Below are 15959 nucleotides of genomic sequence, written 5' to 3'. Positions count from 1 at the left end.
ACTCAAACAACAACTTTCCAAAAGGAGCTTCAAAAAGAAAAAAGATAAATGAATTCGGCATTTAGATGAGCTTAGTAGTCAAAGGTGACCTGACCAGTTAGAAACTATTATCATTACAGGTGTTAACAAAAACCTTTTTACATATTTCGTCTTTTATACATCCGTAGCGCATACGTTACATTACAAGCATACTCGTTTTAAGCTAAACCATTTATTCTAACCCTCAGTGGTTCTGCTGCCTGAACCTCAGTGCGACCACTTCACAACGTTAACCACGCGCACACCTTCAGCGTCTACTACTCAAAAGGCTAAGCGGGAAAATATGACAAGTAGGGATAAGATCCCATGGATCAATGAATGCAGTGTTGCCAAATCAGATCGACAGTTTTCAGACCAATCACAATTTAAAACCAGCCTAATGCATCACCTTGCCACAAACCTTTGTAAACGCTTAGAAAACTCACCATGAGCATATAAAGCGTCATATCTACATCATATAGTCAAAGATAAAATGTTGGATAAACAGGCCAACGCAACCCACAAAGAGTGCGATCAGACAACCAAATACACAAATACACAAATCTCAATGATGACGTCAAGGTGACAGTTGAACAAAACTCATCAAAAATAAATGAGTCAATAATATGAGTGGACACAACAAATATCATATTGTTATAATGTTAACATAGTAGTTTCAAAACCCCTCCAAATATTCGCAAAAGCATTCAGAATTCTGTCCACCAGCCGAATGTTCTTCTTCCCAATCCAACTTAATCACAATCCGTCCATTTGGGCTGAAAAAGCAGCTCAATCCGGCAACACTGACTGCAGATTGTTATCTTGTTCTTAATTAACGCTCACACTCCATTCCTCCGAGGATAAACTTATGAATATCCTTCCCTCATTCTCTGCTGACCAACTTTCCCTAAAGTTGAAATAATTTTTCCAATCCCACCCAAAAAAACCTTAACTTGTATAATGATTCAATAATAAAATGTGAATTCCGATACATATTAGGAAGTTGAGTGAGCAACTTTTCTTGCCAATGACAGCACAAGCAGATGTAAAGGCGCTAACAGAACTCAAGATGTTCCTCGTGCTCCAAATAGCATCAAGGAGAAAGAGACAGAGAGAGAGAGAGAGAGAGAGAGAGAGAGAGAGAGAGAGAAGAGACAGAGAGAGAGAGAGAGAGAGAGAGAGAGAGAGAGAGAGAGAGAGAGAGAGAGACAGAGAGAGAGAGAGAGAGAGAGAGAGAGAGAGAGAGAGAGCGAGAGAGAGAGAGAGGAGGAGATGTTTCTATTATTTCATTTTCCTCTCCCCGCCGATGGTAGAGAACTCTTCTGGCGCCCCGGGTAGATCAAGGCTGGAACAGAAAGATGTTCCTGAAATCGAGGGCTTCCCGTCTCCTCTGCCGTCCTGCTGCTCTCTGTCTCTGTATTCATACGCTCTCTGTTTCAACATGACGCCATGTAAGGCTCCCAGTGTGTGAGTGCAGGTGGAGTCTCTGCACAGAAAAACCCAGTTTGCATCAATATCTATGTGTGTTTTATTCACGCTTCACTAGATGGGTCTGTATGGGTTTCTGCTGTCAGACCTGTGTGTGTGTGTGTGTGTGTGTGTGTGTGTGTGTGTGTGTGTGTGTGTGTGTGTGTGTGTGTGTGTGTGTGTGCGTGCGTGTGTGTGTGTATGTACATTAGTGTGCTTGTCTGTAAGAGGGAGATAAAGAATGAACAGCGGGGTTCAGCAGGACAGACTGTGATTGTGTCGACATAGGCACTTCTCTTTACCATGCTCTTTTGTCCTCTACGTCTCTTCCTCGGTCTCTCAGGGTGTAAAATATTCTCCAGTGTTCTCTTCATCACAGCATTGTGGCTACCTGATGGTGCTTGTTCAGCCTGACATAAAAAAAAACACATACAAAGTTCCAACATACAACATCCAAATGATGAATAAAGAGATATGTGATACGATATTAGTTTCTGAACCGGTATGTCAATGTCTAAATCCCTCAATTGTCTGGTTAAGCTATGTGGTTCTGGATCGGAACAGAGCAAGTCAGGGGGGTCAGGCCTGTCCAAGAGCAATCATAGGCTACGTAATAGGTACTGAAACACATATATTAACCAAAATAGGCTCTTAAAACTATTGCCTGAATGCACCACAGTTAATTCATACAGCTTTATGTGACATTACAGGTACCAAACCTGAAAACAGAGAATACACGGTGCTAAACAGCTGGTGAATGGACTGCATTTGAAAAGCCATTCTCAGTAGCATTAAGAGCCCAGTGGTCCAGACTGGAACCTGGTCCAACTTGCTCTGATAAGCCGTGTCAACCAAATCATAACTTTTAACCGTATTCGAAGAAAATATTGTTGCAGAGCCAGGACACTTCCAGTTCTTCCAGGTCTAATCTAAAACAGCACCTCCCCTCTCAGTCGCTATCGCTAGACGTGCGTGGCACGACTCCATCGGGAGGAGGTGAAATTAATCGACCTCTGCACTCAGATGGTTCAGACGAGAAGCAAATTGCCAATTCTGCTGATAGATCAAATGAGAGAGGTCAGACTCTATTAAGGAAAGCAGATGGCAGATCTTCAATCTACCGAACTGGGCACAACAAATAATGCGCTCTCTGGTGAAATGTACTTTTAAAAAGGCGCCCAGAAGGAGCCATTAAAGCACTCGGATTGAATCACAGCCATCAGATCGAGCCTCTAAATGTTTTCGGTGATATGATGGTTTCCAGGTATTGATCAAACATGGTCTGGTTGTTAATTCGCAGGCCCGCAGGAGTCACTGGGTAGTGTTGCGTGGCTTGGTTATCTTGATTCGATCATGGGTGTCTGCCAGCCAATCGACCTCTCGACCCAGACGTTTCAGAGTGGAAGCAAATTGCCAATTTTGTTGTCAGAGCCTGCTGAGTTGGCTGGACTTGTTATGAGAAGATAGCTGCTCTTTCTCCTCCCCCACGAGAAGCCGGCAACCACCGTTCAACCTCCACATTGTGTATCAGCTTCATCAAGTACCCATTCAGACAAGTGGTCATTCCACCAGACAGCTTGAGGCTCGAAATAGTTTATAAGGGTTTAATCAAAGGAGAAATGTAAATGAGTTATCTGCCTCTGCTGATGTTGATTAATCATACTCAGGCTGTTCTCATACAGCGCTCAGAGCTATACCTAGGGAAATGAATGCGCTGTAATTTGTAGATATCCCACAATATCAGTTTGTATGTAATTCACGTAATCATGAACCAGTAAGTATAAAGATCGCAAAATCCACACAGGGCGGGTGGGATCAGAGGCGGATGGGTCCAACAAAAAACCTTGCACCGCTGTTCGTGCCACACGTGTAACAAGAAGAATGTTTTCAATTTATTTCAATTCATTTGTCACATAACTTCTGTGCGTGTTTGTGTTTAAAACAAAAACACAGGTCCAACAAACACTGATCTTTCAGCCATCTTTTTCCCCGTGTGAAACAAGAAGTCAAGGTTCATGTTTCTGTCACGTAACTTGTGCCCTCCCAAAGGTATTTTAACCCAAACCACCATCTTTTCCTAAACCTAACCAAGTAGTTTTGTAGCTTAAACCTAACTTAGTTCTTTACTGTGGAGAGAGAAGTTTATTTTGAAATGACGTAATGCTTGTAACTAGGTGGAAATGGACACGTGTTGCTGGACTTTCGTAGGAAAAATTAGGAGTAACGGACATCGTACAAACTGCCGTTGGAGGATATGTGATTCAGAGAATGTCGCGGATCGTGTGCCCGTAACTATTTATTGCAACAAATGGAAATACAGTTAAACTTGCCGCTGATGGCTGCGCTCTTTAAATGCTCCCTGGATTAGCCAGCAGCTACCAAGCCAAAACAGGGAGCACCGAGCATCAACCCCTCGGGTAAACAGGAATGAGCCTGTAGTAAAAGAAATGTGAAGTTTGAATACATTTCAAGGATTTGCTATGCAAGATGAAGTCTGAACTAGAAAGGGTGGAGGCTGGGGTGAAGGAGGCAAAGCTCTGCCAGCAGTACGGTCTGTAACAGCATAGATGTAGAAAGCATCAGTGAGGAGGGAGTCATATTCAAATGAACCTCCTTGAAGTGAGAGTGGGCTGTGATTGGTGCGTGGCCGATTGGAAGCGATGATTCAATCGTCTGGCTGTCAGCTGGTTGCAGCCGGGGGCGGATGACTTCCGTGTCCTGCATGAACTAATGCAATGCTTCATGTAAGTGTTCAGCAAGGGCGACGGTGGCTAAGTGGAGAGCAGGGCCGTCCTTCAATCAGAGGATCGGTGGTTTGATCCCCGGCTCCGGCTGCGGTAGTCGCATGTCGATGTGTCCTTGAGCAAGACACTTAACCCCAAATTGCTCCCGTAGCTGTTCCTACAGTGTGATAGAATCTGAATTGTTAGTTGCTTTGGATAAAAGTGTCTGCTTGAAATCATTCAATGATTACATTTTTAATAATTAATAATTATTTGGCTACAAAAACCCAGTTCAGAGTCTTCTCCCAGCAACCCCCATCTTTGTTGCACATTTCCATTCACGCTTCTACATCCAAGCAATCCAGACTTTGTAGACAAGGTGTTGGCAACCTGCTTTCCCGGTGAGATTAGAAATGTGTGACACAAACACATCAGTCTGTAACTCAGGCTAAGCCTGATGGACTCTCTGACGGATGGACTCACGACGGATTCACTCTCTGCTGCAATTTACCTCCTCTGGTGTTCAGAGTCGATCCATTGTTCAGCCTCAATACCGAGGAAGTATTTCACCTCACGGTGTCTCAAAGTTGTCCCTTCAGAAGCTTCCTGCAGTGACGCCTGCTGTATAGCATTTGTCTGCTTAACCTTGTCCTTTGTGGTTGATTTGGTACACTGAATGCTGTTCTCCAGATCATACATAACTCTTTCAGATACCTTCTGGAATGAGCACCCTTCATCAATTTAAAAGGAAATCCAGCTTTGCAGAGGAATATAACTCACAACCTTCTGTGGGGCTAATCTTCAGTGTACCAAGGGTTGCTGCGTGGTCAAGAGTTTGGTGAGTACTGTAACAGTTGAGTCATGCTGAGCCAGACAACTAATATGACACAAGCTGAAGCAAACCACTTTATTAATCTCTAGACAAGGCGGGAAGCTTCAACGGACTGCCTTTCGAGAAAATGTCACACAACAGCAAGACGGTTCAATTTCAGACATTTTTCAGATTCTGACTTGAGTGAATCGAGTGCAAAACCGAAGCCAGCTTCAGGTCCTGCATTCCTGCTCCGTAATGAGACGCAGTGCACAACGCACAGAAAATAAGTAAAGAAGAAAGGTAGATGGCACTTTGTGAGATCTACTACGCTGAGTGGAGGAGATGGTAACGTGTGGACCAGCGGGGAGAGGGAGATGTGAGGTTCGTCTTCCTCAGATGGGTTTTCAACCTGCGGCAGGAAATGGGGAGTTATACGCTGCAGTTCACGGGTATCAGGAGGGCGGAGAACTGGAACTGGAACGAGACAAACTTCTCAAATGGAGAGGTGAAACCAAGGCAGCTGGATACTCGCGATGTCACATGATCACACAAGAGTCGCCCATAAATCCATCTTGTCAGGGTTCAAGCAATGACAGAGCACGGACCAATCAGCATCCTGTGAGGAGCTACTGAAAGCTAGGGGCGTGGCTTAGAGGCGACTGTTCTAAACAACACAGATGCTGCAATAGTCATCAGTTGTATCAGAGCTGGACGGTACAAAGAACGACACTGACTTTGGTGCGAGACCGGCGTTGGAGTAGAGACACGACGTGTACGACCGGATTGTTTAACAAGTCGCCAGTTTAGAAGCTAACTTTATAACCAATTTGAAGCTAAATCATCGTCAGACGATAAACCGGTGGGTTCCCAGATTTATGACTCTGACCGTAGAATCCTGTGTTCATATTTTATCAGTAACTTGTTAGCATCAGATAGCCGGTATAATTGCTAGCGTGGTCGGACTAAACGGATGTCAGTTAAACTGCTATGGAGCTGTGCCACTACAGCTTCTATTAGCAACAGAATATTCGCTAACTGCTGAATAAATTCTTCAATAATTGGACACATGAACAATAAAACAGGGAAAAAAATCATTGCAAGCTTTGTTTTCAAATAGTTTTCCACAAAACAAGTGCTTCAATCAGTCGTGACTCGCAATCAACGCATTTGCTTCACAACAAATCAAACGAAGATAAAACGAAGCGGCAGATAAATGACGTGCAGAGCTGCAGACAGAAAGCAGGTTAGAAGGTTCTGGAGGAAGAGACAAGAAGGAATGAAACATCCACCCACACACGACTGTAGTATCTCCCAGAGAGAGGGGGGGGGGGCAAAGTAGCCTACATGAGGGAGAGAGGATGACAGAGAGCAAAGGGAGAAGCAGAGAGACTGGAGTGAGATAGAAAAGAGGACCGGGGGTGGAGAGATGAGAGAGCAAAAGAAAAGGGGGATTTAACACCTAAATTTAGCTGCTAAATGTGTATCATGAGCGCGCACACACACACACACACACACACACACACACACACACACACACACACACAGCAGCCATAACATCTGATAATCAGGGTTGAATACCAGCAGGTATCTTAAAATCATCTTTTTTAAAAACCACTGAGACATTCACCGCCACATCCACAAGACGTCATGTACATAACTCGTGTCAGTGTTGCTGAACATCTACTGTAGAAACATGGCGCGGATGTTACAGAACACACTCAAAGTGTGCCGTTGGATTGAGAGACAATCAAAAACTGTCAAATGACAAATGACAAACACTGGACTAAGAGAAGTGACTTAAAGCTGCATTCTCTCTAGTGTCCACCAGGGGGCGACTCCTCTGGTTGTATAGAAGTCTATGAGAAAATGACTCTACTTCTCTCTTGATTTATTACCTCAGTAAACATTGTAAACATGAGTTTATGGTCTCAATCTCTAGTTTCAAGTCTTCTTCAATACAGCATGATGTTCATTTAGTAACTTATGGTCCATTTAGAGTCAAACAGACCATAAAGCAGGGGATGCTTTAGGGCGGGGCTACCTTTTGATTGACAGGTTGCTTTTGTTTGCTTTTTTGTTTTATTATCATTAACCTCAGTTTGAAAATGTGCCCATGATCCGTGACAAAATAAGTTTCCCTCGAAACAAAGTAGTTTATAACCAACATAAGCATAACCAACATGAGTTTATAACCAACATGAGATGTTCCAACACATTACCAGGAGACCGAACTAAATCTATAGAATTCATGAGTTAGTGTCAAAGAAAAATTAGACATTGAAACAAAAACCAACACACAGAAGGTTTGTCTATTTTTAACCAGTGTCATTACACTCTGTAAACTCTCTTACTGTGATTATTATTGAAAAGATGAACATGATAACACTACCATCAGTGTTGTTACAGATGTAGCCAATAAGATAAGTAAAAAGATATGATGAGCGTTGTTGATCCCTGAGGCAAAACTAGGTCACTCCAGCTGCTAAAGGAATATAGCCCCTAAAAATAAATTCACTAAAATATGTTTGGGACTAAATATGCAGCATCTTGTTATCAGCATGTCTCCTGTTGGGTACATTGTTTTAAGAAGTACTTGATAGTGACGGGAGAAGTCCACAGTTTAAAGGTATTGTTCAGGGGATACACAGAGTTTAAGCAGCATGTGCACAGATGAACGAGAGGGAGATTGCTAGAGAGCAGATCCAAACACAAAATATGTAAAATGATATAAATGTATTTTAAATTGATCAATTACAGTTCCTGGAAGCCAGCCATTTACAATATGTTGGAGCAGTACAGGATGAACATGAATACGTTCACATCAGCCTGGTCTCACGCAGTGACTCGTGGTTAACGGTGTGAAATCAAGTTTTGGCAACAGAACAGCTCGGTTAAGGTTAGTAAAAACATCACGGTGTGTGTACAACTGTAACAATATAACCAGCGTGGATAAATAAAAGAAACGCACTTTGAGGACTTTTTCACATAACGTTACGTAAAAAACACATCAACGTTGTGTCACAAGCGTGAAGACAACGTTGACTTTTGGTTTCATACGGGACGCGATCAGCAGGCTCCTCGGTGGAAATCCACATAACTCTCGATAACGTCGCTCGTCGTGTTGCGTCACCTGATCAGACCGAATGCAAAAATGACGACATTCAACGCATCCATGATTTGCACAAACATGTAACACTTTTTCCTGCCGACTCGACTGAAAGGATCCCCGGCCATAGTAGAAGAAAAATCAAAACACAAGCAACTTCTTAATAACGATAACATGTTGATACCCTGATCATTAACGTCACAAAAATCACATGTGATCAAGGGTCAAAGATTCTTCAACTGCTGTTGGTGTTGTTCTCTTTTCATTGGTTAGACACACTGGCAACTAATTGATCGGAGGGCATTAGTGCGTCAATATATTGATTAGATTCTGCCGTCTTAATGTTCAATAAAGCGTGGATGGTAGATGGATCACTGAGGATGTTTCTTCTGAAGTTTCCTCCTGTTTTGAAACACTCCATCACTGCATTATTTTCTATCATGACTTTCTCCTTTTTTTTGTTTATGCGTCAACTGCACCACGTCAGTTTTTTTGTGCATCATGTTTTATTTGCACTTCATGGAGTAAAAGAACGCTGGTGCATTATGAAATGTGTCTGAACACGGAGTGGAAATACGAAGGTTGTCATTGCTCTCAGCTGTGGGTTCTTCTTCTTCCAACCACCAATATCAAACGATTCTGAAGTGAAAACCTTGATATTCAAGACTACACGGGGACAGAAATTCAAAAGATCTTTTATCTAACTTCTAACGTTTTCAAACTGGTTTCGACTGGTCATACAAGAGTAAGACGGTGGCAGCTAAATCCCTGAGTGTATTCAGCGTTATTGAGCAACAGTGAATTTCAACCTTTCCTTTTTAAGAAACAGAATGTGCTACTTCTTAGTTCAAACGTGATATAGACTCACTATGATGAGCCTGTGTAGATGTGAGCCAAACCCTGGCTTAATATACATCATAACATGCACACTGGCTGTGTTAAAGAAACGCTGTGTAGCATTGTGGGGGCTCTGTTAGCAGAAATATAATATTACTAACTTTGTTTTTATTAGTAAATAATCACCTGAAACTAAGAATTGTTGTGTTTTCTAAAGCTTAAAATGCACCATTCAAATCTACATAAGGATTCTTTACGAAGGCCGCCATGTTGCTACAGTAGCCCAGGATAGACTAACATGGAGGGACCACTGAACAGGACCACCGGGCTCTGGCCCAGGGTCCTAAAGGGTCAGGGCCCCGCTGGCCTTCACCTACAACATTTACCTCAAGGTGACAATCAGGAGGAGACTCTGAAGGACCACAAAGAGAAACAAAGCAACTACAAAGCTACGCAAACTGACCACAAAGAAACAATAAACCGCTAGAAAGAGACAAAAAACTACAAAGAGATGCAACACAGATGCAAAGAGACAAAAGAACACTTCAAAGAGACACACTATGGAACGAACTATGGAAGTAGGCAAAACAACCACAAAATCTGCAACCACACCACCAAATAGCACCAAACGTGCAGCTTTTTGGTTTACCAAAATAAGATGAGATCATCTGCTTGTATTGATATTGAGACGTAAAGTTTGGTAAAAGATTTTCATCAAAACTGATAAGTAGTATGTTGAAAGGAAGCGCTTCATGTCGGTCAGAGTCCTTCACACACAGATGTTTACGTTGACCCCGGGCAGCGTGCTGTAGTCGGCTGGATGATGGTATTTACCCATTTGGAGCCGGTTTCTAATGTCACATTTCATGACCTGCCGTGTTTGATGCCTTCCGTTTACTGTGATCTGTTTTTGTTTTTGTTCTGGCATATTCAATTACCTCCCCTTTGCTGTGCCTTTGATACTGATGTAGCCATTTAGCTGGTTGCGTCTGTTGTTCAGCCTCTTTGTGGGCCTTTCTGAGCTGCTTTCAACAGGCTGATTTTTAATTTTTCCTCCATCTGCCGTGCTTTTGATGTGCATCCACACGTTTCCTGGTAACGGGTCTTTCGACCGCTTCAGCTGTTGTAAACAAGCCAGGGAACTGTGGTCTCAGCGATAGCAAATTCATGCCCAAACCCACCTGACAGGTTCATTCTTTTTTTAACAAATGTTAGATGGAAGAAAGAAAATGGACTTCCGGAGGAGAGCTGTTTGCTGCCAATGTGGCTGCAGGAAAACACAACAGCCCAAAACCAACATGTGTCGCCATTTGTCTTGTGGCCGATATTAATTTCACATTGTCAGGGTGATTTGGCTCCAGCTGTTTGTGAGAGATATTTATAAAGGCCAATAGCCTTTAGAATGTTTTTAAAATAACTTTTTTTTTATGCAAATAACCATTACAAATACAGAAAAAAGAGACACATTTTCTCCGCCCCAAACTGATTATATGAAGGGAGCACAAACTGGAAAAGGTTCATTTCAAATGAATAGAAGTTATGTTTCCTGCGTTTCCTTTTATGGTCGGCCATCTCTTTGTTGCCGGCTTGTGTTGTTTTGACTTTGTGAGTCTGTGTGTGAGTCATCATGGAGACCACCGACTGTTACGGCAACTACCACAGAAGAGGTGGGGAGTACTTTGCCAGGTGTTTAAAATATACGTTTGTCTGTCTGTGGACGGATTGTTTTCCCCCTCGACAGCTTCACTACCGTGTGAGATGCAGTCACGAAACATAAAAGGTATGTAGATGAGGTGAAAATAAAGACGTGTGGAATTCAAGCACAGCCGCAGAAAGTAGTGGTTTAAAGTTTGGAAAGGTTAATGTTGATGGGCAACTTAAGGCAATAGGAGCGTTCTTATTGCAGTGTTTCCTCTCTGTTGTTTTAGATATGCTGCAGGATACCTTAGAGGTTCAAAGAAAAGGTCACCGGGTGCCAGTTAAATGTCTTTTCGGAGCACGTCTGAAATGTACTGCGGGGTTTGTTTATCTGCAGCTCCTCCAGAAAAGGTGAAGCTTTGACTGTTGGTGCAGTGTTTGACTTTCGGCTGATGGTAACTTCCCACCTCGATGGCACATCTAGTTTGCATTATCTGTCAGCTGCTGCAGTAGGCGTGAGGCGTAATTAAGAGATGCAGATTTGAGATGGAAATTGTCTCTCACGGAAATAATGCAGAGGCTCAGCAGCTTTGGGGTATATTTAGGATCCAGAACACGCACAAAACCGAAGCTGGTAGGGTTTGACAATATGAGTGGGCTGAAGGGATGTCTTGTACTCTCACAGTCACTCACAAACACACACCCGATCCTATTAAAGTATCACCTGGGTAAACTCTACGACTGGTTCAACAAAGTTTTTTTTACATGACTTTTTGTTAAACAGTCCTTGTGTTTGTTTCCAACCTAATCCACCTGGTTTATAAGCAGTTCTTTGCTTTTGTCTGTTATTTGCTGGATTTAGTAATATGCAAAATAAAAGGATTGTACAAGATTTGAGGTGATCCATAAAACTCTTTATGTTTTGTTAAAGATGGAAATACCATTGGACACTACTGTCTTTTTAGAAATGCTGTTTGATTTTAAAAACATGTTTATTGATCATTGTTACACCCAAGACATCCTTTCAAATCAAACTTTATCGTGTAATGGACATCAGTGTTTTCAGAAAAACACTAAATTGTTTTCCACAGATGTAGAATGTGTGACGGTGAAGGGGCTGACTTGTTTGCAGCTAGTTAACATCATGCTCCTGCACTTGATCACACAGTCGTTCATGCTTGTGTCGACATACAGACTGTCTCACTGTGGTTGTTTTCCACCGATTGCGTGTGCCGCTTGCCTTCTACCTGTGCCTCATGCTGGCTGTTTAAAGCCGTTCGCCTGACGTCAATTTGAATTTTTGCCGCAGGGCACATCCACCGTGCTCATTCAGAATCAGCACAAGGTGACAGCTAATAGTGTTACTGACGTTCATTTGAGTCACATTTTGGCAAGAAGAAAACCATGTTTTGAGACGTATTTGATGGTCCAGCCTGGTCTCAAGGCAAAGTTAATGTTTTCCAGCATCCCGTAAGGTTCCATTCTATCCATTGTTTCTTTCCTTCACTCTCCACAAACATTCCACACGTATACACAGACGTGCTCAGAGACAATAGATAAAGTGTTCCATGGTTCTGTTTTTTTTCCTCTCAGATTACTGCAGGATGTGCCCAGAACCGTCTGTCAGCTACTGCACGCTTGGGTTGGGGCAGGGGCGTTTCTAGGATTCAAAGATAGGGGGGGCTTAGCCCCAAGGGGAGTGGCATGTTTGCGCGCGTAGCAATTTTTTTGGGGGCCCATTTGGGGCCGCGGATATCCATTGTTTCAGACAGTTCATAGATTGGTTCAATCAGAGAGAGTGTGATTTTGCTCTGTAGTTTTGCTTGCATTCAGTATATGATAACACAAGAGACAGAATTTCAGGGTCATAGTGAAATTTGACAACACAAATATGAACTTTTCTCAAATAAAGAGAGAGAAATAATTTTCCTGCTTGTAAAGGAAAGACGGATAAACTAGCTTTCATATCCGCGTCACTCCCAAACCCTAATTCTTAAAGGGACCGCACACAATGGATGGAGAATGGACCTGACAGTGTCAACTTTATATCGTTAAGTATGATGATAGGCTATTGGGGGCTTCAGCCCCCCTAAAATAGGCCTAACGACGCCCCTGGGTTGGGGAGAAATAGTGCCATAAGACCTGCAGTTAACAAGGAGCATCGTGCTGCGTGTCTTTGACTGATAGGACTCGGGATGGTTCACAGATATTTTTACACCACAGATTGTCCAATGACTTCTGCAAATAGTCCAAGTATTAAAAGTTTATCTTTCCGTGCAGTTATATTTGTCAGTGTGGAAATGCCTCTAAAACAACAGCCCACCTTGGAATGCCACAACTATTCACTGAACTAACTGTCAATCCGGCACTATTCTGTTCAGTGTTCACCTAAAAGAAAGGGTATTATAAATGCATTTTGCGAAACCAGCTGAGGACCGTGCTCAAGTCTACCTATACAAGGTGGGTCTGAGATTGGTTCCGGATGAACTACGGTACAGTTTGTGTGCAGTTGAAACGCAATCTTTACACCTCACTAATGTCTGAGCAGCGGATAACCTTCAAGGCCAATTTGAGGACCCATGACATGCTTTATGAGAGGGGCAATGGAAGAAGAGCTCCCCGCCCTTCACTAAGTACTACTGCCGTAGCTCTCACACTACCCATTAAAACATCTCTCTCTCAGTGTATTTCAGAATGGTTGCCAATGTCAGCAAAAGAATGTACTTTTTTTTGGAGTAAGGACTACATGAGTAGAATGTGGATCAAAGAAAAGTAAATACAGGGGACCAGTTGTTGCCATAGACATTGTTGCCATAGGTTTTGAGGCCCTGAGTTTGTCATTTTGACCGTCGCCATCTTGGTTTTTGATGCTGTGTTAGTGACCTGTCAATCAACTTAGCCCCGCCCTAAAGCATCCCCTGCTTTATGGTCTGTTTGACTCTAAATGGACCATAATGTACTAAATGAACATCATGCTGTATTGAAGAAGACTTGAAACTAGAGATTGAGACCATAAACTCATGTTTACAATGTTTACTGAGGTAATAAATCAAGAGAGAAGTAGAGTCATTTTCTCAGAGACTTCTATACAACCAGAGGAGTCGCCCCCTGGTGGACACTAGAGAGAATGCAAGTTTAAGACACTTCCGCATTGGCTTCACTTTTCAGAACTGGAGGTTGTCGCCTGGTGGGGACGAGAGACTTCTGAACTCAGTTTGAAACTTAACTCTACTAAACCCAGACCCGAGTTATAATCAAGCATCAAGATGAGATGCTACATGTTAGTAAAACAATCCATCGGTCCAGGTCTTCTGGATTCATACCAGTCATACTCAACATTTCTGATCTCCCGTTAGTGAGTCACTAGATAAAAGCATCCAGCATATGTCATGTGAGAATAAAAACATCTATTGTGCTGGACCAGAGGGGGGTATTGGGCTGCTTGCCTTGATATACTCGTGTTCCCTCTTGTTTTCAAAGCAACCTTTCCCCGCCTGCCGTGCAACGTTTGCTTCTCTGATGGTTGCCTGACGCCATTTCAAGTCTCGCTGCTGCAGATTCTGCTGAGTGATTAGATTACATGTTTGAAGAAGGGATATATGGGAGGGGTAGAGGAAAAAAGGCATACCCACACTCCCCCCTCTCACACGTGTGTTTACCGCCGTATACGCCCCTTCTCTCCACGTTTCCTCCCTCTCGCTCGCTCCACTGAGCTGTTTGTGTGCGATCAAAGCGAGTGGGATAATAAACCTCACAAAAAAAAAAAAATATGAACTCTCTGTGAAACACTTCCCAAAGTCTTTGAAGAACATGAGGTACCACACAAACTGTAGCATCGACACTAGCCAGCTCAGAGCTAATTAAATGGTAGCGCTAACTAATTAAGCCGACTGGACGGCAATGCAGCAAACACAAGCAGACAACAACACAGAGTCCCAGGAAGTGTTCTGTCCCTGCAGGAGAAAATGTCTTCAACATCTATGCAGTGCCTGTTTCAGCCAGCCTCCTATGAGTTACATTTATAAGACTTGTGATATAGCAATTATATTCCAGGCCAACGTTGCTTGAAGAAACACGTCTAAAGTTCATATGTGGCGCAGTGTGAAGGTGGTGAATGAGCTTTGTTTTTAAATAGTTCTTAAACATGTACAGTTGTGTATTCAGATTTGAAATCAATTCACAGGGAAGCAGTACCATCACCAGAACAGAGTCCAGTGGAAGCACACATGTTGAAACACTTCAGTCATTGAATATCAAATAGAAAACATTTAAGGCCCATCAAAATAAAGCTTCTCAAAGAGCAAAAGAAGCACGAGAGAATACTTTCTCACAGGCACACATATATAATATTGTCTTTATCCTGTAAAGCAAACAAGCAACACATGTCCTGTTATCACCATATAGAAACACAAAGATGATGCACACATGACTTTGAAACACACACATACATGAACTCAACACATCCATCCAGTGCTAAGGTGTCATATGGGAACAAACACCCAACTCCACACACACAGACACACACACACACACACACACACACACACACACAGACACACACAGGTGGCGGCGTCGTGACCCCTCACCGCCGATGCAGAGGCTGAAGCGGCAGAGTTCGTCGCACAGGGTGTCCGGGCTCTCCAGCTCTCCCGGTCCTCCCCCCCGTCCTCCTCCCCCTTCTCTCCTCTTCTTCCTCGGCGACATCCTCTTCACCATCTTCATCACCCGCTCCACTTTGTCCATCTTGGATGACGGACAGCTGAGCGAAGTTCAGGTGTTGATGGTGTCTCTTTCTTCTTCCTCACTCTTTGGCTTCCTCTCTTGTCTCCCGCTTCCTCTTCTTGTGCAACTCTTTTTTTGGGAATCTTGATAACTTTCGCCACTCTGCACTTACTTGCTACTCGTCTGCCTCTCTTCCCCTCAGCACAGTGGCTCTCTTGCTTTCACTAAAACCCCTCTTCTTCCTCCTCCCCCTTCTCTCTTCTTCCTCTCCTCTGGTCTTCTTCTTCTCTCCCTTTGCAATGCAGCACTTAGTTGCTCGGGTTCGGTCCCGCAAACACCTCGTCCATTCTCTTTTTTTCTCACCCTTCCTCGTTCCTCCCTCTTCCTCAGCTCACCGACAATCCGCCGAACGAAGCAACGGGAGAAGTGAGACGCTGAGGGAGAAGAGAGGAGAGGGAGGAAGAGGCAGCACATCTACTTCTCCCCTCCTCTCTCTCTCTCTCTCTCTCTCTCTCTCTCTCTCTCTCTCTCTCTCTCTCTCTCTCTCTCTCTCTCTCTCTCTCTCTCTCTCTCTCTCTCTCTCTCTCTCTCTCTCTCTCTCTCTCTCTCTCTCTCTCTCTCTCTCTCTCTCTCT

General features: G+C 43.3%; 1 protein-coding gene across 1 annotated transcript in view; it reads right to left on the bottom strand.

Annotated features, from left to right (window-relative positions):
• The window catches only part of grip2b (glutamate receptor interacting protein 2b), a 138383-nt gene extending 123037 nt beyond the window's left edge, over positions 1-15346 (bottom strand). The window contains exon 1 of the mRNA XM_076095956.1: positions 15190-15346. Coding sequence (XP_075952071.1) covers positions 15190-15346 — 157 coding nt within the window. The remainder of the gene's footprint in view (positions 1-15189) is intronic.
• Positions 15347-15959: the final 613 nt, after the last annotated feature.

Source organism: Anarhichas minor, unplaced genomic scaffold (genome assembly GCF_050575085.1).
Source record: "Anarhichas minor isolate MPS153535 unplaced genomic scaffold, ASM5057508v1 ptg000021l, whole genome shotgun sequence".
In the NCBI taxonomy this organism is placed as follows: Eukaryota; Metazoa; Chordata; class Actinopteri; order Perciformes; family Anarhichadidae; genus Anarhichas; species Anarhichas minor.
This window is presented reverse-complemented; position numbering and strand designations above follow the sequence as displayed.